General features: G+C 40.8%; 1 protein-coding gene and 1 long non-coding RNA gene across 7 annotated transcripts in view; one reads left to right on the top strand and one right to left on the bottom strand.

The window, feature by feature from the left end:
• The window catches only part of ZEB1 (zinc finger E-box binding homeobox 1), a 122,186-nt gene extending 115,129 nt beyond the window's left edge, over window positions 1–7,057 (top strand). For all 6 annotated transcript variants that reach the window (XM_021542985.4, XM_021542983.4, XM_085572976.1 and 3 more), the window contains 2 exons: window positions 964–1,144; window positions 3,200–7,057. In XM_021542985.4, coding sequence (XP_021398660.2) covers window positions 964–1,144; window positions 3,200–3,765 — 747 coding nt within the window. In that variant the 3' untranslated portion in view covers window positions 3,766–7,057. The remainder of the gene's footprint in view (window positions 1–963; window positions 1,145–3,199) is intronic.
• An 11,312-nt stretch (window positions 7,058–18,369) lies between these two features.
• The window catches only part of LOC144247590 (uncharacterized), a 48,658-nt gene continuing 43,330 nt past the window's right edge, over window positions 18,370–23,697 (bottom strand). Inside the window, exon 3 of the long non-coding RNA XR_013341221.2 lies at window positions 18,370–18,898. This is a non-coding gene — a long non-coding RNA (uncharacterized LOC144247590). The remainder of the gene's footprint in view (window positions 18,899–23,697) is intronic.

Below are 23,697 nucleotides of genomic sequence, written 5' to 3'. Positions count from 1 at the left end.
CTTTAAACAAAATGCAGATATATTCTCAATTGAAAGTCAGGGAGATATTTATCTTCATCTGCCAGCCATTCCTGTATCCTGGCTTGTTCCTCCCTGGGTACATCCAGATGTGATCTAATTGGGGTCAGTCCTCCTGAGAATCATCTGTGAACATTAAGGTAGGGACAGGGCAGAACACAAAAGTGGCTGAGTGTTTCTACTTAAATCTTAGAAATTGGCAATCTAGCATTTTATTCAGGCTTCTGTATTTCCAGAGACTGAAGTGCCTTGAAGAGTTACAAGGCTGCTTATATTAAAAGTTTGAGGCTAACATGTACATGCTGCTGATGTGAGTAGAAAATACTGTCCTTTTACAGGGAAGCTTAAAATGCTTAGAAATACACAACAATTATATTTTTGTTTACTTTTTTTACTATTTTGTTAACTATTTACTAATGACAGTATTTGAAGTTCCCTAAATAGTACTTGTGGTAGTTTCATGAGGAAGAGGGTAGTAAAATATGCAAATTTGAATGGTAATTTAAATAGCTTTTTTTGTGAAAAATTCAGCAAAAACAGTCTTTTAACTTCATAAAATCTGTGAGGCAGCAAAAGGTAGGTGACCAGCATTAGCTGAAAAATGCAGTTAGGTGGCAAATTTGCTCTTCTCACTTGCTGAAGTGCTTTACAGGTCTGTAATATTACATTTATTTTATGGGCCTTAAAATATGGCATGCCAGCATAGCTTAGACCTGGCCAACAGTCATATTTGGATGTGATTAAAACCTGTCCCAATGAGGAAATCTGCATCTGGATGGTGGCAAGGACTACAAAGCAGAACAATGCAGTAAAGGATTTTTTTAAACTGTGGAAGTCTAAACAATTTTGTTTGGCTATTTATGGAATTGAATGGGAATAGCAGTTTCAGTTTATGTGTGTGACTTCTTTTATTGGAGTTAACTTATTTTTGTAATTTTTCTGAAGGATGAAAGGCAAGACACTAGCTCAGAAGGAATACCCAATTTAGAAGATCAAAATGATTCTGATTCAACACCCCCAAAGAAAAAAATGAGAAAGACAGAAAATGGGATGTATGCATGTGATTTATGTGACAAAATATTCCAGAAGAGCAGCTCATTATTGAGACATAAGTATGAACACACAGGTATGTACTAGGAAAAGTGTTTTCTGATTGTTATTTCTCTGGTAACATGTAACTGATAATTTCATTTGGAATGAAATTCTCAGACAGTGTAGGGAAGTGTAGCAGTCCTTACTGCCTGTGCTAAGCTTTCTTTAGAAACCCCTGGTTTTGTATATTTGTTTGACAGAACAGCAATTCTGTCTTTCTTTAAATTTGTTAGACCTAAACCATAATAGAAAAAGGGGATTTTTTCTTCTGGCTTGTAGATAGTCATTTGAGAACTGCAGCCTATAAATGAGGATATATTACTTCTAATGTACCTTGTCTGGTTATAAATTTTGAAAAACTTAAAAATAAAAACTGAAAAAAAAACAAACAATGGATTTTATATGTATTTGATACTGTGCATGAAAAACAGGTGCCTATCTGGCATGAAGGATTTTCTGATTGAGTCACATTTATAATGCCCTGAAGTTAACAGCTTCAGCTATTCATTAGACATAGAACCTAACTGCTAATGAACACCCTTTTGGCTTTGATTTTTATTTTTAATTTCTCGTAGTTGTTCCTTTTGGCTCCAGTCCTGGTGTCTTTAGGATTATTTTAATACCTCTTACTCTCTTATTTCCTCTGTGATGTCTTAAAGTAAGAATTCTTTTTTTTTATTGGCTAGGTGCCAAATATATATAGGGTTTTGTATTATATATTCCTTTCTTGCTGGCTCTGTTATCTTCTCTTTCCCCACATCCATAAAGTAAACTCTTCAGAACTTTTGGCTACTCCTTTCATGCTGCTCTACTTTCTTGGTTCACAGAGTAGGTGAATTATTATATTAGTTATATTTTATATATTAACATTTTAGTGTCATGTCACATATAAAATTAAAAGCATAACAAATTCTAATTTGTCTTTATCAATTTTCTCAAGTTGTATTCATTAAGGGTATCTAATTTCATACCTATGCTGTCCTGAGAGTCTTTTAACACCTCCTTTTCCTAGCAGAATTGTTCTTCTCCTACCAGTTTTAGCTTCAATTTAACATTCAAAATCATAGAATCATTTATGTTGGAAAAGACCTTTAAGATCATTGACTCCAGCCATTAACCCAGCAGTACCAAATCCACTGGTAAACCACATCCCAAAAGTGCCACATCTGCTTGTCTTTTAAATACCTCCAGAAATGGTGACTCAACCACTTCCCTGGGCAGCCAGTGCTTCACAACCCTTTGGTGAAGAAACTTTTCCTAATTTCCAATCTAAACCTCCCCTGGCACAACTTGAGGTCATTTCCTCTTGTCCTATTATTGTTTCTTGGGAAGGGAGATGAACACCTGCCTCATTGCTTCTTCATCGTGAGATGACATGGCTCTGCTGGTCATCTGTGTAGTGTGGCCAAAAACTTGATGTCTTACTATCTTTGTCTTTTATGTCTGAGCTAAGACTGCAAAGTTGTTTGTGTAACAACTTTAAAAGTTAAAATCAAAGTAACACTCTAAGCTCCTGATATGTTTATAAGAAACTCTAAAACAAAGACAGTAACTGGAAAAGAGGAGAAACACACAGAGTGAAACAGATTTTTTTCATGTCAATGCATCTGTACTCAGCAAGTTTTGTACGTAAAGCATTCAGCCTAGATTTTAGAATTATTTTCCTTTTACCTGTATCATAGAAGGACTTGGTACACCAAAACCAATGTAAAAGCTTAGCTGATTTTAAATTGCCAACAATATAGAAAAGTTAAAATTGTTTCAATTGAAAAAAGTTTATGCATTTTGTAATTTATAGTCGCATGGTTTTTTGTGCTAGAAGTTATATGTGAGAAGCTCTTTATCCTCCTATGATGACTTTTCCTAAAAAACTTACAAATTCTGTAGTGACTGTGACAATGTACCCTTCCACCTTCATCCTTTGGGCTCAGGAGAGAAACTCAGGCTGATAATGCACAGAGTAGAACATCTTGTTATATAAAATTTAATCGATGCTAATATGTTCACCAACAGCATTTTACAATGAAAACAGCTGTGTATTTTTTAAAAACTTCATCTACAATATATCAGTGTGTGCTTTATCTTACAGGTAAAAGACCTCACGAGTGCGGGATCTGTACAAAAGCATTCAAACACAAACACCATTTGATTGAACACATGCGACTGCACTCTGGGGAAAAGCCCTACCAATGTGACAAGTGTGGAAAGAGGTTTTCACACTCGGGGTCTTACTCTCAGCACATGAACCACCGCTACTCCTACTGCAAAAGGGAGACGGAGGAGCGCGACAGCGCCGAGCCCGAGGAGCTGGGCCCCGAGGTGGCGGGCGGCGAGCGCGCGGCCGCCAGCGCGTCCCCCTCGCACATCGACTCGCAGATCGACTCGGACGAGAGGGAGAGCCTCACCAGGGAAGAGGAGGAATACAGTGAAAAAGAGGAAGAGGAGGATGAAGAAAAAGACATAGAGGGACTTCAGGAAGAAAAAGAATGTAGGGAACTACAAGAAGTAGGGGATGCAGAAGAAGAAGCGGCAGTAGAAGAGGAAGAAGGGAAAAATGAAGGTGACAAGAATGATGAAGCTGTAAATCAAGCAAGCAGTGAAGAAACAGAAGTTATACAAAATAATGGGCAGATGTCAGAAGAAAATAATGAATAAAGCTTACATGCTAGGTTTTTTCTATAAGGAAAAAAAAAATTGGTAATGAAATTCCTTCTATATTATACATGCTTTTCATGGAAACGCAGTAGCCTGCATACTGTGATTTCTGTTCACTACTGTGTAAAAAAATATATATATAAAAAAAATGAAAAGAAAAAAAAAATTGAAATCCAGGTGTGCCTGAACCTCAAACTTAGTAATTTTTCACAGTTTTCAAAGTTAGGAACAAGTTTATAACATGAAGCAGATTAGAAAAATACAGTGACTCTGGAAGCAAAGATTTAACGGGTTGTAGGAAACCTGATTATTAGACAAGCATCTGGCATTGTTTGTTTTATCAGTATTAATTTTCATTCTTAAGTTGATTAATTTTTAAACTGTACAATTGGGAGAGATTTATATGATTTTTTTTTTTTTTAATGTCAAAACATTTCCTAAATCCACTTCAGTATTTTCTTATGTTTTACAATGTGAGAACTTCTGCACTACAAAATTCCCTTTTGCAGAGACGTGTAATGCAGTTGCAAACAGTGCTTGGCTACCTTTGTAAATTCAACCTAGAAGGTAGCAGTTTATGACATTAGATGTTGTAGTAGAGCATATTATCATTTAAAGTGTATTGTTAGCCTTAAGAAAGAAGATGATAGAAGAACTGAAGTTTCTTACTCATGTGGTTAAAAAATGTAGTTGAGAAGATTGTCGTTGAGTTCTGATTGCAGGGACTAACAGTGTTAATACTGGTAAGGACAGGAAAGTTGTCAAAAACAGTGTTTGTAATTGTGTTTTGAATATGTAGTAACAATATGAAGGATATGATATGAAGCTTTGTATCTCCTTTGGCCTTATGCAAGACCTATGTGCTGTAAGTGCCATTTATCAGTATTACAAAGGCTCTAAGCAGCCTTTATCCAATGTGTGGCCTACAATAACTAGCATTTGTTGATTTGTATCAAACTTCTAAACTATTCATGGGGAAAAAACACTCAGCCATCAGAGAAGTAAGAACACTGGTATATTTCATTATTTAATTATTTGGTGGTATTTTGGGTTATAACCTGACTTGCAGAATTTCTCTACAATAATTACAAGGGAAATTTTCTAATCTGCTTTATTGCTTTATTGGTTTACTTTAATTTCAGACACATACATGACATGTTATCTGGCTCATAAGTATTTTCAAATGTTAGTTATTATGGACCCCATTTATTAACAATGTTAGCTGATTTTTACCTATCAGTATTATTTTATTTCTTTTAGTTTATAGATCTGTGCAACATTTTGTACTGTATGTCTTCAAACCTGGCAGTATTAATACCCTTCTTACTGACATATGTACCTTTTTAGTTTTAGAAAACTTTTATATTTATGTGTCTTATTTTTATATTTCTTTATTTATTACACAGTGTAGTGTATAATACTGTAGTTTGTATTAATACAATAATATATTTTAGTATGAAAATTTGGAAAGTTGATAAGATTTAAAGTAGAGATGCAATCGGTTCTCTTGCATTGAGATTTGATTTAACAGTGTTATGTTAACATTTATACTTGCCTTGGACTGTAGAACAGAAGAATTAAAATGGGAATGTATTAATTTTACAATTGCAATCAATTCATTTTACCTTTACCCGGTTTTTAATATAAAGCTCTTAAATTTTGAAATTCACTGTGTGACTAATAGCATGATGCTCTGCAGTTTTGTTAAGAGATTAGTCTAACCATAAAACTCTCATTTCCTTAGTAAGCCAAATTAGAATAATCTTATAAAACAGTGTTGGGAACAATGTTTAACATTTTTGTGCCAATTTGTTCCTGTATTCATGTATGTATGTTACAAATCTGAAACTTCATTTTTAAGTTCCTTGTTACATCATGGTCATTTTCTAGTTTTTTACCAGACTCCCCATCTCACAATAAAATGCGTCAACAAGTCTGACTTCCTGTCATTATTCTGGTAATGTATAAAATGCATTTAAATTACTTCTAGGAGAAGTTACTGAGACACAGCTGCAGCTTTGGTGTCAATCCTGGGTTTCAGTGCCTGAGGAGCATAAGGAGCATGGAAGTGAAAGAAGGGTTTGAACTGTGTGCAGGCACAGGGATTTTCTGCATTAGTTCATTGATTTACCAGTGTCAGGAGAACAACTGAGTTTTCAAAATGAACCATGTGGGAAGTTCTTTTGGGTCATTTTATTTTTCTGTACCTATCTAATACACTGTTCAATGCTATTTTTCAATAAGACTGCTTTTAAATGAAGTAAGTCCACAACTGTTTTCTTGACTTAGCAATAAGTTATTTGTCCATGGAAAGGCTGTTGTATTGATTGCTGTTGAACTTCACAAAGATACAATGCCAATATTGCAGATATAACATTTCAGTAATGTAAGTATAAAGGCTTGAAATTTTTAATATATATGCATGTTTACAATGTTTTGCCATTCAAGCAAAGTTTACAGACTGTTCTTTAAGCAAAGTTCTGTTCTTTAATTATCCCTAAAATAGGATTTCAGTTGTTGATATGCGGGGGCAGGGGGAGGTTCATGAACATAATTTATGTTACTTTAATTTCACATACCTAAGTTTTGGGTATTTCTCAATCTTATTATCTCAGCATTAATACATACAGAGGATTTCTCCCATATAACAATCATTTTACTTACTGTGCATTTTGCTGTACAGTATACAAATACTGCACTTCTAAGTAAACTTCTACCTTGAAAGTATCATTGAGCTAAATATGTGAAAGCTGATTAAGCTGGTTTGAAAAAAACAACCATTTATGTTGCATTAATAATACTGTTTTGTAATTATTATCATAACAGAATTAATCAGGTGGTTCAGAATTTCTCACAGGTAAAACTCTTTGCTCTCTTTTAGGTAAATGAAACACACTTTCTTGAAACTATTTTAAGATTTTCATATTTTTCATATTCCAAGATATCTGTGGTAATAAACCCAGTGAGACATTTGTTGAAATGGGAAAATTTTGTCATCTTTAGCATTAGAACAGAGAATTTTGATAAACCCAAGGTTACTCATGTAAGTGACAGCTGAATGTAGAAGGCCAGTAATTTGGATAGAAAGTAAAGTCCAAGCAACTTTTATTCAGGAAATGTCATTGCTTTGGGAGAGAAAATTTATATTTATCACATACACTACACTATTAACATTTTTATCTTCAAAATGGATCAGTGCTTTGAGTTTTGCATCTGTTAAACTCAGCGATGTCTTTGTGACTTTGTAATGTCATCTATTATTTTTGAAATAAATCAGTTGAGTTGGAGTTCACTTCATTTAGCCTTCTGACTGGAGTTCCTTCATTCCCATCCTGCCTTGACAACGACATGTTATCTGTTTGAAAAACACAGAAACTGTGGCGTGTCTTCATTATTTAGCCAAACTGATGTGGAAGCCAAAGGTGCTTAGAGGATGCAGGTGCCATTCCCAGCCCGGCAGTGAGATTCCAGCAGTGAGGATGCTCTGTGTGTGTGGAGATGCCTGGGCAGCTGTGATGGAGGCCAAGCCCCAGGGGAGCAGCATCAGCCACGTGGGTTTTGTGATTTTGTGACCTCTCTAAATTAATGGCAAAGCAGTTTCAAGGACAGTAAGTTTCCTACCTGAAGGGGGGGAAAAAAAAAAAAAAAAAAAAGGGAAAAGCAAAAGTATTAAGCCTTTGGTTCTATCTTTTAGAGATAAATGAAAGTCGGGAAATTTCATGAGCAGTGAACATGAAATGTTTAGTTTTAATGAAACTCCAGTGTGCTATGAGCTGTTCTTCAGTCACAAGATGAAAAGTCCATCAGCTGCCCTGTGTGCCCAAGCTGATGCCTGTGCTGCTTCTTCCTCAGGCTCACCTTGCACAGCAGTCAGGGAGCAGTCTGACGGAAAGAAATGTGTCCTTGGAATTCAGCAGGGGACAGAGCCCTGCCGTGCCTGGGGCACTGGATTTGTTTCTGCTGCTGACCGGTTTCCAAAATGTAACAAATCACCACCTCAAAATTGGATGTAGTTGCAAAATTGTAGCAGTTGTATGTCCTTTTTTATAAAAAAAAAATGAGAATGGGAAAAATGTTACAGAATAACTATAGGAAAATTGTTACAGAAATAAATACTAGGTTTCAGCTCCGGGATGGGAAACATCCTTCTGAGGTCCTGAGCTAATAGGACAAGAAAGAGGGACTTAAGGCTACAGAGAAAACTTAGAGAAGAGAAAGCAGAGAATACATTGAAGATACATTGAGGAGTAACTGCTGTTCTCTTTCAGTAATACTTATATGGCATCCCAGTGGTGATTTTGGTGGCATTCCCAAATTCTCTATAGCCACAATGCTGTCCAGTTACTGTTTTTCTGCACAACCTATCCATATATGTAATCAATAACACAGCAATATTCAGCAATGCTGTATGATGAGCTTGAAAGTTTTTTTAACATACTGAATTCCAAATAGATGAATGGATGCTGAAAGAAGTGACAAAAAAAATGACCAAAAAAAAAAAAAAAAAAAAGAAGTAACCAAAAAAAAAAAAAAAAGTGAAAAAAGAAATTTTTGTCACTTTGGCTAGAAAGTTTTGTCACTTTGGCTAATCTCAAGAGTTGCAATGTGTTTCAGTAAATACCTTAAATTTTAGTAGAATAAGGCACTATGGCATATCTATGCAGAACATAAGGTATTTACCCTAAAAGGCACTATTGTTCAGACTCAGTAAAAATTGCTTCAACTGCCAACAAGTGTTGTACTCACACTCTTGAGTGAAATTATTCTAATGCAATTATTGCTGGTAAACCCCAAGTCTGTACAAGCAGCACTTTACCCGTTTGTGCTGGCAAAGTGTACCTGGGATGGTGATGGCCTCCAGACTGAGTGGCAATTTGAAAGCAAAGCTATTTCCAAGATAGAAGATATGGCACTACTAAAAGCTCGGGTTTTGCCATAGCAAAATGCTACACTGGGACTTTTATCATCAAAGTAATGAAAGATCAGGACATGACACTCCAAACCAACACAGAAGTCTATAATCGAGAAATGAAAATACTTCTTGGGGTACAGAAGACCATTAGAGGTGAAGGTAATGGTGTGAGGATGAGAAAAGTCCATTTTGGTCCTGGAGGCTGTAGTGAAGATAGGTGATGGAGGAAGAGAGAGAAAAGAGCTTAATCTGCACTGTGCTGAGCATTTCTTCAAAGTGGGTTCTTTCTCATTTATTTACTACCAAGGTGTCAGTCTGTACACAATTCTCTGCTTGATAGAGGTTTTGATATGTGTTTTGCAGTTCACAATCTGATGCTTTTAAAAGTGTTTTTTTTATTATTCTTTCCTTGGCAGAATAGCTTGTTTAATTGTTGCTACAATAATCTCTAAATTTCATCAGGGAAATTCAATATTATAATATCTATCAAATCTGTACTTTGTCATTTATTGTTCATATTTTTCTTGAACAGTTGTTATAATGATATTTGCACAATCTAATTATCACAAAAAAACAAAAAAAAAACCCAAAAAAAACCAACAAAAAAAAAAAAAACCACAAAAGAATGTGATGACCAAATTAACTCTCAAAACTGACCAAAAATTCACTACTTTTGTTTTATCCCTCTGCTCTTTCATGGCCTCTGGTTACTAATCTGTCACATAATCATGTTATTTGTGTGTATCATGCCTATCATACACATTGCATATATGTTTTCTCTATGGGAAACAACATATTGTTATATATTCACTGCTTCACAAAAAGTAATCTGCTTTTTTGAAAGCTGTAAATAAAAAAATAATTAAACTGATAGTTGGGACTAAACATGAAATGTGCTCATGAAAGGAGCACTTTTGTGGCAGAGTTTTTCCTAGTAGCTCACCGAATATGGGAGTTTTGTAGTATTAACCTACAATTAGGTAAAGTGCTCTAAGGCCTTACCTCTACACTGGCAGGACCTAAAAAAGATCTTTAGAAATTATGAGAACTGTGGCAAGTAATCTTTATAATACATATTTGAGAATGCCATTTTGGTGTTTCCTTTGGTTTTCCGGTGAGCCTCACGTCCTCTGATTCTGCTTTTAGATTTTGACATTTCTGTATTGGGGCCTGTCCTTGGGTTTTACTCATCATTGGGTAAACTAGGGTTTGTGTAATGAACACAAGATTTACATTCTGTGTTAATTCAGGAATGAAGAGGATAAATTATTAAATGCAAAAAAACCCTGAAACATGCCTACACTAACTTTGCATTGTTCCTGCTGATCTTCTGTTCTTCTGCCTGGAAATCTTGCTCACTTTTAGTTTTGGGCCCGAAGAAAGACCAGCCTTACAGCACTTACTGGGTCCTATTCCTGTCTCTTACCCTTCTAAAAGAAAAAAGCTCTCTCTTTAGGCCAAATTCTGCATGGGTATCATCAGATCTCTTGAATTCTGTGAAACTTTCTACATTTTTAATGACAGGTAAGCTATTGCAAATATATAGAGGGAGCATTTTGTTCTTTCAGTGTGTAGAAATAAGACCTGCTGAACCAAACTGTTCAATAAATAAGTTAATTGGAAAATCATGTGAAATCCTGAAAAAAAAAAAAAAAAAAAAGGGCTCCCAACAGGTTTGCAAGTTCCTGTACTCAAAAAAGGTACTTGGATTCCCACTCCCTTCTCAAATCAAATGAATCCTATAATGGGACAATGTCTCTCTGGACAGTAGGTCCCAACTTCTTTTGCCCTGGCTGAGCATAATGCTCTCACTGGTCCTCTCCAAACCAGGAGCTGAGCTAAGACTGGCACAGACTGTTTGAGCCCTTGTGATCAGAAAAGGCACAGCTCCGTTGTTGGAGGGAGGGGGAGGAAGGTTTGACCCTTCTGGAAGTTGGAGTGGGTTGTCCTGCCAGCAGCACTTTCTTGTGAGCTGCTGCCCCGCTGGCTAGGCAGTGTTTGCAGTGGCCACTGTTAAACAGTGACCAGGGCAAATGATCTCAGCTGTGGCTGAAGAGATAAGAGGGGCTTCCATCAAGGCAAGCTGGCTAAGCTGACCTCAAGTCAGCTTTTCTTCTCTGGTTTAGACAGCTCCAAGGAATGCCTCAGGCACAAGCCAGCAGTCATGCTTTGGAGGAGTTGCTGGCTTACATTGCTCAAGCCCAGAGAAAAGCTGCCCCTCAGTCTGTAAATTACAAATTCTTGAGAGTAGTGATTCATGTTCTCCAGAACATGGAATTGTCTTTAAAATCCTCCTTTTATCTTTTTAATCAGGCTTCTTACTGGCATTCTGGTCTCCCAGACAATCTGTTGTGTCCTGAAGCTTAGGGAGAGGCACTCTATAAACCGAGAAACAAGGAATTCTACCATTTACATTTGTGATGAGTGTTATCACCATTTCTGTATCTATTCCAATTGTAATTATAAGGTGAACTTTCCTGTCTTAAGAGAAAAAAAAAAAAAAAAAAAAGGAAAAAAATTGATGAATTGTAGAGTTGTGTTTGCACTGTATGTCCCCTCAAAATGCTTTGTCCCTCCATATCCCCTCTTTGTACCTGTTTGGTCCATCCCAGCTTTCCCATCAGTACCTGTATGTCCATCAAACCCCAACCCATCCCCCTGTCTCCTCCCAGGTGATGTGTCCATCACCTGGTGACCCTTCCCCTTTGTCCAGATCCTTCCCCCAGGGTCACCAGGTAGCTGGACCCTGGCTGGGGCTCCTCCCCGACCCTCCTCAGGGGTCACTCTGAGGCCTTGGCCCCCGAGAGCCACTCCCATGTCCTTCCCCCATTGCCTGCTTGGGTTTCTCTGCCCCCCTATACCTGGCTGCTCTGGGCCAGGAGACCCTCCCTCTTGCTCCAGATGTCCTTCAAAGCCAGATGTGGCCTGGGATCTCTCCAGGCCCTCATTAAACTTCAGAACTAATCCTGAGGGAGAGCACCTCTTTCCTTTGCTTGCGGGATCAGCTCGTCTTTGGACTCACGTGGGAGCTTCTCCAAGCCCCCCAGGATCCAAGGAGAAGTTCCTTCCCTCTGCCCACCTTGCCTCACTGCCCAGCTGGCTGGGCTCCACAGTGGATCTGTCCCTGTGGATTCGAGGGGGAGACACAGCAATGAATGGTAACATAACTTGAACAGGGTTACTCAGACGAAGTTGGGAACAGAACTGAGGATTCTAACATGGGAAAGCCTTGTGCCTTACATTGGCATGCAGTTTGTTCTGAAGGACAGTGGCTAATAGAAAGTTTCTGTGATTTTCAGCAGCCCAGGGCAGTGCAGCCATTAGCAGCTGCACCACTTGACAAACTTAGCCTCTTGCTCTGTGGTCAGAGGCCAATTCTTCAGCCAACAGTCTCAGATTTTGTACACAATTAAAGTGTTGTATGTGGGGTCAGCAGATGCCAAAAAAAAGGGCTCTGGTGGGACTTTTGGCTGGGTGGTTGGTTGCCACCAGCAATTTACTTCCAGAATGTTCCCAGAAGCCAGTGGTGTTTTGTGCCTTGTTGCTCCCTGCACAGGCTGATGCTGGGGTTGCTGCTGTACATGAAGAGGTGAGGATCTGTCAGACTGGAAGGGGCTCAGGTTCTGCCAGTGGTGCTTACAAAGGGGAAGAAATAATTTGATTATTCCTGATTCTCTATAGTTCCTGCTGATTCTCTATAGCTCCTGCTGGCTCAATACATCATCTTGTGCCTTGCAGGTTTTTGGTGAAGGTCACCTGTTAGGGACAAGTATTTTGGCTCCCCACTAGAGGCTCCACCTGCAATCCTCAGGGGAGAGGAGTGGAGAGGAAAAGACACCTCAGTGCAGAAAATTGCATATATCTTTAAAAATACAAATTGTTCCATCCTGCTTTACAGAAATTGCTCATCTCATGATTACTTAGGTCAGTAAAACCATTGTAGGATCTGTTTTTTCACCTTTGCTATTACAGTGTTCTGATTTTTCAACATTAAGGAGAAACTTAATATCTACTTTACTGTAGTTTCATATTTAATCTAGTTCTTATTGCTTCACCATTTACAGTACTGCATTGCTTACTTTCTGATAGTGGAAATATATTTAGGTCTCTGAAATCTGAATCTGTTCCGCTTACTGCATATAAAACTAATTGAAAAAAGCTGGAAATTCTGATGTAAAAAAATTATGCACATATGTTGTCACAAGAACCATCTATAGGTCAAAGACCATTTGTGTTCCTTGTTTTTTAAGCTGTATTTTCAAAGCTGCTTTTCAAGTCCATCCCCTGCTCCTCCTGGCACCCAGTTCTGTCAGCTTTGCCCCATAGACCAAACCCACCCAAACACTTGTGCATGCCTCGTTGCTGCTGTGGGTAAATAAGGTTTCATGCTGTGGCCATGTTCCAGTGACTCTACTGCCACAAGAGCCAGCACTTGAGAACACTAGAACAGGAGGCAGCCTGGCTTCCTTGATGCAGTAGAACTGCCTCAAACAGACCATTGCACATGGTCTAGTCATAGACTTCCTTCTAAGCACAAATTTTAAATTCTTCTAGGATGTCTCATGGTTAATACTCTTGTATTTCACAAATTAACCTTTCCTGTAATCCACCACATGAGCTCTCTCCTGTAGCTTCTGAAATGCATTTTGCCCATCCTTTTACTTAGGTATGTAGACACATTGTTTCCTGACATGGAGTTTTCTGAGTACATGTTGATATCCAATTCCCCTTGTGGAATGCAGTCTTTGCTCCCACAAAAGGTGCATGCTGCCATCAGTGTCATACAGTTTATGGACATGCTCTGCTGAATAACCAGCAGTGACAAGGAGTAAGAGAATGCTGCTGTATAATCTATCTGAGGTGCTCTAAATTTAGGATAATTAAAAAAAAAAAGCAGAAATAAATTAAATAACCTTGTGACATACCGTTCCCTTGCTCTAAATATCTTGTAGCCACCTACCCTGTTTTTGGCCTTGATCTCCTAAGCAGTGGTATTTGTGAGCTTGTGCTGTATGTCCCCTTCTCTCCACCTTACATTTTGACCTGATGATTACACCTAGCCAGTTTTGACAGGGAAAGTGATGTGTCAAAAATGTGAAATCCTGGCATGACTTCTGAAACTTGGCTTCCTAGGGCAGAGGACCAAACTAATGTCCTTTGCTAGGCAAAGGCAGCTATTACTGCATCCCTTACAGCGCAGTTCTGAGCTGCACCCAGCATGTGCCACTGCTTGTCCAGCCAAGAGCAGTAGGAAAAGTGAGAGTGGGTTCCTAATTTCAGTCACCCTCTTGTTTATGCTGTTATTTGAAAGGACAAAAGATAAAAGAAAAAAAAAACCACAGAAGTGCAAGTATTAATGTCTAATTAGTTATTTACTATTGCACTGCCTTTAAACAGGAGACTTGAATCATGGCGCTAACTACAGTGTCTGGCCATTATCCATATGGGACACTGCCAAAAGAACTGATACCTTCATCTCCATCACAGGCTAAGAATCATGTTTATTTGCTCATTCTGCAGCCAAACAAATAGGGGATTCTGCCATGCAAAGTAGAACTAACCCAACAATGGAGTCTTTGTCTCTCAGGAGGGCCAGAATGGAGTGTGCTGCCTTGAAACCTCATCCTTTCAGTGGAAAAAGTGAGTGCAAGTTTATGTCCTTCATGAGTGCTGTAACATGGAAGTAATCATGAATTATCTTGTTATTCCCACATCAGTGTGCATTCAGTCCAAATGTTTTAGGTGGGTTTAAGCCTTTCTTGCCCTCTTGCCATTCTCCCCAAGCATTACAGGTGAAGGAAGAGATGGTCCATGGGCTCTAATGGATTAATCAGCTGGTGCTGATGCTGGTGCACTTCTGGGAATGCCAGAAGCAGACGTTTAAACCTCCTGAGAACTGTGTTTCCAAACTACAAGTCTGCAATTCAGCAACCATTGCAGTCAGTATTAGTAAACCCTCTCATCCTCTGCCCTTTCCCAGAACAGCCCCATCAGGACTGATTCATAATAAGTTAACAAGTAACCACCCATTTTTCATTAATTATTTTTCAGCTGAATCAGTTCCCCAAGTAACACCAAAGCAAGAGAAAGGAATGTTGGGGGGTGGATTTTCTTCTTTTAGACTGGTGCAAAGCAGGCACTGAACATGTTCTGAAATGTTCTTCACTTTAATTTAAAGCTGGTTTCCCAAAAAGAAACAACCTGTACAGTTTATTAGTCCAAGACACATAGCCCAGTATCAGGGTTGAGAAACAATTTAGGAAATAACCTCTCGTTTGTAGACAGCAGCAGTAACAGCTCATAGTTAAACCCAGACTACTGGTTTTGCTCTGCTCTTAGTCCTGCATTGACATTGGTTACTCTGAAATGTAAGTGAGCAGTGTTGTGTAAATGATCTCCTTTGTTCTGTGTAAGTGTGACTTCCAGCTACTGCTAAAAACTTATTTTGTGATGCAAGCAGACCGTTTTTGTTATGAGCTAAGGACCTCTTCCTGTGCTGTTTGACTTAAAATAGTCCTTCCTCACTCTCCCACTGCAATGTCTGTGCTTTGCCTGCTGCTGCTTTTGCTCAAACTACAAAGTAGGCTCTGGATTACAGGTATTCTACTTTTCTGGGTTTGCTTTATTCATCGCAGGGTTTCTGTATGCTCTGATAGGTACCAGAGTGAAGCCAAGAACAATGTTGGTGAAGGTTGGACTGAAGGCCAAAAACTGAAGTAAATTACAAAAGTGAGCAGGACCCCAGTAAGAGCAGGCTGCTGGCAGCATGTCTCTGCAAATGCAAAAGTGGCTGCTGAGTTATTGTCAGAGATAGAAAATGTCCTTTGCCCTGTTGTGTCAACCCCTATTTTTTGCTTTCAATCTGCCACAAGAGCAGAGGGCACAATTAACTCCATTAGTCATTTAGCAGATTCAAAGTCTGAATGGGTTGGATTTTCCCTATAAATGAGGGGCTGGCAGCAGGACATCATCACACTGAGACTGGAAGCCAGACATAAGAAAAGACTTGAGGGCCTGGCCCTGGAATAAAGTCCAAGCATCTCTGTTGGGCAGCTACAGAATGTAAAGGGAAAATAGGTGCCTGGCATTGCCTTGTATCAGGGATGCACTCAGGTCTTTCTGTCCATGCATGCTCCAAAATATGGATTTCTCCCTGAGAATCTGTTTTTCCATATCTGTGCTGGACAGGGCTCACTGCACTCCTTCAAGCCCTTCTCCTGCCCATGTGCAAGAAGTTAAATTATTCATCTGAGGAGAAGGAACCCAACATCCTATTTAATCCACCCACTGTCACCTCAGTAGTTGATCAACATAACCTAGTAGACACAAAGTATTTCAGAGCAGCACTGGTGCACAGCCTTCCTTTTATTGAGGATGTTTTCCTCTTTAGACAGTGTTTCAGGGCCTGTGAAAAAGGAGAAGGTGGAGAGAGGGCACGAGTCATACAAACAAGCATAGGCACCAGAGGGAACCTGTCTCTGATCCTGTGGGAAGAGCAGTCCCTTGGCAGAGGAGATGCCCCTGTGTTGTTGCTGTGTCCCAAGGACCAGTCCCTGCATGTTCAGCCACCATGGTGGTGGAGATGAGAAGCACCAGCCCTAGCACAGCACAATGTCCTTGCCAAGTGCCCTCGCTCCAAGCTGCTGCACAAGGAGCAGGTGCCTCTTCCACACAATCTTTGGAAGACCTCAGAGATGACCTCAGAGCACAGCCTGCAGATCAGGCTCATTAGGAGGTTTTGGGATCTCTCTAAAACAAAGTGTCCCTCACCTGGGCAGAAAGGATGCCCCGACCCACTGGCGCTCAGGTGACCCTGATCACCTGGGCACAGGGACCTCTGGCTGCCTGCTGGAGGGGCTGAGGCATCTCATTAGATCTGTAGATGTCTACATCAATCAACAAACACATAGACTGGATATTTCCATCAGCTGTGATGACAAAAAAGAACTGCATCCGTGTCCATTGCCTTGCAGGTTTTCATCCAGTTTCCATATGAAATCTTTCCAGCTGAGAGTATGGCTCTACAGTGTTTTCAGACATGGCCTCACAAAAGTTTTTATATAGCTATCCAGCAGATGGTCAGCAAAGCTTCCAAAAAATACCCAAAGATCAACCTTGTTTCCCCCTCCCCCTAGGTGAGCAGTGTGCTGCCCTACTGAAAAAAAAAAAAAAAAAAAACAACCCAACAATTTTTGTGGGCATCTGAGTGGGTCTTGGTCCCTTTCTGTCAAAGCCAACAGGCAGAGCTGCCAGAGGAAACAGCCAGGTGCCTGCTTTTCTCCCCTGTGCAGGAACACACGGGGTGGAAGGCAAAAGTCCTGGATCACAAACATCACATTCAGGATGGAAACAATTGAACCATTTCTACAGCAGGGAAAAAAAAAAAAATCTTTGTCTTTGGTCTGGTTTCCCTATCTTTAGGGGAAAGGTAAGTCTAAGTTATTACCCACAGGCAGGCTGTGGGATCCAATTTCAGTAATGCTTATCTGGTGAAGCACAGAGGCTCTAGGAAAGTGAAGCTGCTGCCCTGGATGGGGCTGGAGCATTGCCCGTGGTATGGAGGTATCCTGGTGCTCAGTTCCAGATGCCCCATGCAATAGGGGCTGTCCTGTACTTACTGCTCAGATCCCAAGCCTGGCCAGGAGGGAAGGCAGACCATGGCTTTCTTGCACATTTGCTGCAACATATTAAATCCTACCTCTGTGATGGGGCTCTCCCATGGCTGTAGCCCCCCCAGGGCATTGGCTTGAAGACATTGCACAAAAGAAGGCAGAAGGACATCTCTGGGCCTGCTTGGTGTTTAAAGTCTGACAGCCCTGCTTGACTCTGCCCCAGTAAGGTCTGCTTCAATCTGCTTATCATTTTCTGCAAAAGTTCTATTTTTCATGTGGAGACTTGCATCTCAGATTTGTTAACTGTTTGTCAACAGTTTGTCAACTGTTTTTTATTTGTTTGGGGTTTTTTTTGTTTTTTTTTAAGTACAGAAGAGAGGATAAGTACCTTGTCCTTTGAGAAGATGGATAATGAAAGTGCTGGTGGAGCATTCTCATTATTATATGTATTATGTGAGAAGAGGCAAATAATGCTTTTCTTTCCAAAGTGTGGCTGCCATGGTTCTTTTTTCTACTAGATTAGGCAGGCAGCAGGTTTGTGGAGGTCAAGTCCCTCCTGTCTCTTGGGATGGTACTAAGGCAGAGAGCACCTGGATAGAAAAGGTGCATGGCAAACCCTGCTAAAAACATGGGAGAAGGGGCAGGTCAGCCAGGCAGAGAGATGGGAGACATGGGCCTCTGCAGCCCAGGCTGGGGCTCCTGGGCCTGGTGGACAGGGTGTCCAGCTGCTCTGATTAACCCCATGGTCCCTGCCCATGGTCATCCTCCAGATCATGCTGGGACCTGAGGCTGTCCACATGCAGGATAGGAAGGGTATTTTCTGCCTTTCGTTTTGTGTTTATTAATGCAATTAGCTCAATATTTATTTATTAAGGTACAAAGCTTACTTAAATTCCAAATGTTATGAGACAAAACACTATGAAGAATGAGTTCAATATGTATTCCACATGCTTGTTACAGCAGGCAGGTGAGAATGGTTCATGTGCATGTCATCTGCAGAGCTAAAAGGCTTTTGTTCTTGATAACCAGCCTTCTCTGAGACACAATGAGCTAAGGAAAACACAGGCAGATAAAATTGGATGTAGTCATACTTGAACATTATTTAATCCTGTTGTGCAATACCTCACAGTAAAACCACCAGTCGTAAAGCAGCGGAATTATTTATCTTCATTTCATGGAAGAAAATCATCCTTGGAATCAATTTGGTGTTTCACTTTTTTTCCCTGGTGTTTCCCAGAGAACTAGTGCTGGACAACTTGTTCTCGAGACAGGAAACTCTGTCTGGACATGATGGAGGATGCTTCTTCCAACTGTCCCAGCAAAGGGGTGTCAGGCTTGGTACGGCTGTTTCCTCAACTCACTCAGGAAGAATTTTCTCACTCCTTTTAGTCTCACAGCCTTTTACTTTTTGGTGGTGGTAATCATGATTCCAAGCTGTGAAAACCTATTCCACTGGTAGTGGCATGCTCTCTGAAGAGCTGCCACTAAAACCTCTGTGTGTTGGGCAGGCAGGTCACAGGATTATCTTGGTAATCTGTGGCAATGCCACCACCCCTCACCTCCTGGGTGCTGTTCCATTCATCAAGCAGTGTTTCCATCACCCTGTTTCCTAGAGGAAACAAAAATGCAGCAATGATAATGATATTTTAGCCTTATAAATACAAAGACCCAAATGAGAATAAACTGTCCAGAATCTTGCACAAGAATGGAGACAAAGGGTACCTGAAAATCTGGAAGTTGCCCACATTTCTTTAGAGATCACTGCCAGCAGCCAACATCTGTGCACCATATGAGCAAGTGAGAAAGTGTCTTTGAGAAGGGTGTAATGTTGGTCCTGTGTCAATAGTGGATCTAGTCCAAGGTACTGAAGCATCTGCTCTATATTTCAGTATTTTATTTCTTACACTTGTAAGGATATTTGAGAAGGTGAGTATCCACACCAAAAAGACTTCATTTGAAAGAAAAGTTAAGATGTGTTCACCACAAGCCAAAATGCTCACTATACTAGGAGGTACTTTGGACTCTCCTTCAGGCTACATGTCAGCATTGGAATCACCAAAATGATCACCATATGTAGGTCTGTAAAGCTCTGAAATCAGCTGTGTGGAGAGCAGCTCTGGATGGTTACTGCTGGGTGGTTAACTGCCAGTGCAGGGAATTAAATTATTATTGGCTCCCAGTGTGACTCCTATATGCTATTAATTCATTACCCGCCTCTTAATTGCCAGCAGAGTGGAGCAAGTTTCTTCCTTGTCTCAGGGAGTGTCACCAGAAGAGGTTTTTCAGTGGGGCCCAATCAGAGAGGCCCACAGGCCATCCTAGATGGGACATAAGTGGGAAATGGGGCTTGGAAAGCAACAATTTAATCCATATCCTGTACACTCACAGAAAATATGGACTTCTACTGTATGTGACATGGAAGGGAATGAATCACAGCCACAGTTCATCCTTTTCTCTTCTGCAGCTTCTCACTGAACCAACAAGAGGGATTTTCTTTTTCTATATTTACAACATAATTTGCTATGCCTTGGGAGGCGTGAGATGCTCTTTTGTGCTGGGATGTTCTCCCCAGCATAGCAGCGGAAGGCAATTACGATGCTGGTGATGTGCTCTCCTTCCCTGAAGAGTTAATGAATTCCATCCTCCTATTGTTGCAGAGTTTCCCCGGGACCTGCAGCAGGGCAGGATCCTCCATGCTCTGCAAAGGGTTTGCTTCCTGGTAACAGAGCAATCCATTAGCTCTTGTAGCTGTTGTTCTTGAACTGAAAGCTCTGTGCTCTAAAGCCCAGCAGGAAGAGATAATTAGCACTAAATTGTGTATTCTGGGCAAAATCCATCCACTTTTGCCAAGATTTCACAAGGCCTCAAATACAGTGGAAATACATGTGGGGTGGATGCTTTTTGCATAAATGTGGAAGGAAGTGTGCATGATTGCCCTCTTGGTCAGCGCAGCCCAGAAACAGGATCTGGGGTCAATGGGGTCCGTGCCAGCTCCACACCCTGGGTGAGCTGTGGGTTTGGTGATGACAGCTCCACCAGGGGATGGGGGGGAGTGCCTGTAGGGACAAGTGGCTGCAGTACCCTGTGGGGGAAATAGCCCTTATCCCAGCCATTCCCCTTGTTCTGCTGCCTTCCTTGGCTTTCCTTTGTGTGCCCTGCTGCCAGCCCTGCTGAGCACTGCATTGCTCTTGGTCCTTCAGCAAGGTGGGCTTGTGGATGCCCCAGGCTTCAGTCTGGGAGTCTCTGTTGCAGGACAGACAGAAACCCCAGACCTGCACAGCACTGTCACTGCAGCATGATGTAATTCTTTGCCCATGCACTGGGTGCCCCTGTTATATGTTCTTTAATAAACACTCTGCTGCTCCAACTCTTCTTCCTCTGCTTCACAGCACACACAGTTCAGATGTTTGGCCACAAAATGGATTTTGGCCATTTTCTCCTAGGAAGTGTCACCCGAGTCCAGCTGCTGGTCCAGGAAGATGCAGATCTTGTGCAGGTCCTGTGCCATACCTGGCAGCCCTGGCAGGTGCACAATGAAGATGCCCATGTTAGAAATGCCTCCAACACTGGGTGTCCAGGCTGTGTCTCCAAGGGTCAGCAGTCACTCCTCAGACTGGTGATGTGTCCCACAGCTCATCTCAGCTTCATTGCAGCACTTCAGGGCTGAACCATGCAATATCCCAGACAATTGGGTATGTTCAAAAGCAGTTGGTTGTGATGAATGCTAGCCAAACAACTGGATCCTGACAGGAGTCTTGCAGGATTTTGGTCTGAGGAAGCTCTGGCTCAGACAGATAAAAGGTCTGACAATGCTCTAACAGGTGGTCTAAATTTGCACAGTCCTGCTGTACCAAGCCTTACCAAACAAAAACAGAGAGTGGAAGACATCACATTTCACATCACCAGTTTATAATGGGTAGAAGGAGGTCAGGCTTCTGCTAGTTTTAAGTTTTCCTCATCTTCCCATTTCCACACAGAAAATGCCCAATCCATCAGCCTTTTGGCTAGGATTGCATCTCCTAAACATTTGGGCTTTCATATGAAAATCTTTGAGCCTTGACCGTTCATTTTCCTTAACACATGATGCTGTGAACTGGACACTAGACTATGCAGAGAATGCACCAGTGCCAATTAGACCACAATAAATTCTTCTGTATTTTACATGAAACACACTCACAGGTGTGTGTGTCCCAGAATGGCATTTGCCTTCTCTTTTGTTGTGGGCAGACAATACCAAGCATTCAATCAGTTGCTGGATCTCTGAAGACTGTGGGTCCCTTTCTGCACATTCTGCACTGCCTGGCAGATCACTCTACATGAGGGCCACAGGTTGGGCTTGTTTGTTGGTAACTTTTGCATTTGACATTTCCCTCTTAAGTGTTTTTTACTGGCATCTATTTGATTTCTGACCATACCTCAGGGGTTTTCAGAATCAATTTGGATTCAAACCTTGTCTTCCCGTGGGAAATGGTACAAGATGACTTGTGGACAAGATGATCATTTATCTTAGTTTGGGCACTAAAAGAGTAGTGAATCTTGGCTACATGGACTTATGCTTGACAGGCTGGAGAATTAGTTAACTCAAAAGGCTTTAACACTTTGATAAATTACTATTGGTTTCCCATCTTTATTAGATGTCATAATGATATGGATATTCAGATTAAAAAGTGTAGAGATTGCTCATTGCATTGTGAGCTGCTCCCCTGTCCCTGGCTACAGCCACTTTCTCTAGAACTGCTTTTATTCTGCCCCACTAAGGACTGGCTATGATGTGGCCTGGAAGCTCAGTTCTGTGCTAGGTTTTCCATTCAGGCTACTGGGGCAGTATGGGAGGGGTGAGCACTGCCAAGGCACAGTGGGATCTTTTGGAGCACCCAGCATGGAGCAGGTCACTTTGCAATGTGCCCAAAATGCTCAAAACAACGAAGGCTAAGCTTGGCCTGATGTGCAATCTCATACAGCTTGGCAGATCCTGGCACAGCCAGGTGAGCAGAGCCTGGTTCACCCCCCAGCCTCAAGGCTGAGTCCCAGGCCAGGCCTGGGCAGGGGTCACTCTGCCATTTGGGTACTCCATCGTGCCACTAAGCAACTGGCAAAGAACTTTCTGGCATTCCAATGTCAAATGTATCATGATTATATCAGAGTGTGCTGTGAGGTTTCTTGTTTTCATAGGGATACATAATGTTAAATGCCAGCCATGGCTTTCATAATAGCTTTGGACCACTGCCTTTGCCTAGTCTGTGCCAGATTTGTGACAAACAAATCTTGTTCTTGTTTGAACATTATTTAATCCTCACAATATTACAATGAAATATTGACTTAAAAAAAAAAAAAGTAGCCCACAGTCTGTTTTCTGACTACTTTTACCTCTTTCTTGATGTTAAATCTAGACTTTTTCCCACTAGTTTTCATGCAAGTGTGTTTTCAGGAAGTGTTTTCATTCTCATTGAGGAAAATGAATTAAACTGAGAGGATGTACAAACACGAGTATCCAGCAAAAGGTTACTGCTTCAATCCCAGCAGGGCTATTTGTGTAACATTCCTGCAAAATTAGACATTGAGTTTATTATGGAACCAGGATTTTTTGGTTTTCTTTTCTATTGAAAGCCATTAAAAAAATGAAGTTATAGGAGACTTTGCTTTGGAAAAGCAGTAAGAAAGAGGCAAAGAAGCTTGGCAGCAGACGTGTCAGATGCTGTAAGCCCAGGGAGTGCTATTAGTTCAAAGAACCTGAGATGGTCTTCCAGCAAGGCAAGAGCAAGCACAGATCTTCAGAGCTATTACTGTGGCAACATTGGCTTCGAAGGTGCTGACTGGACTTGCAAAGGGTTATCAAGGCTTTCTGTGGAGCATCAAATATGGGACTATTGCTGAATTTGTAAGGACTAGAAACCTCACACCCCTTTGAACATATGATGCCGAGTGCATCTCTCATTATTACTAAATAGATCTCTTTCCAGTTACTGATTGCTGGGGGGCTCTGGATGCCTCAGAAATGTGCTACATTTTTATGAAGACTTTCTGTTAATTCCTATACCTATATGCAACTTCCCTTTCCCCTCCATTTCCTGAAATAATTCCTGTGGGATTAACAGCACCTACGTGTTGGATTTGCAGCACCTGCTCTCAGATGGACTGTGAGTGTGTTCCACAACATAAGCAATTCTGCTGCAGAAAGAAAAGATGAGAAAAGGGGTTTAACTGGGTCCTTCATGGCTTCTAGAAACACCTGAGTCTTTGGAGAATAATCCCCAAATGAAGCAGGCGCAATTGGTAAGACAAGTAAGACCTTCCGCCGGTGACAAGATTTGTCATCATTCATACGACAAATCCTCATGAATGAATGTATGAATAAGGAAGATGGCATGTCACTTTAACACCCCATTTTTGTCCTGGTTTCTGTGAGAA

Source organism: Lonchura striata, chromosome 2 (genome assembly GCF_050655825.1).
Source record: "Lonchura striata isolate lonStrDom1 chromosome 2, ASM5065582v1, whole genome shotgun sequence".
Taxonomy (NCBI): domain Eukaryota; kingdom Metazoa; phylum Chordata; class Aves; order Passeriformes; family Estrildidae; genus Lonchura; species Lonchura striata.
The sequence above is the reverse complement of the archived record's forward strand: the minus strand, read 5'-3'. Positions and strand labels throughout refer to the sequence as shown.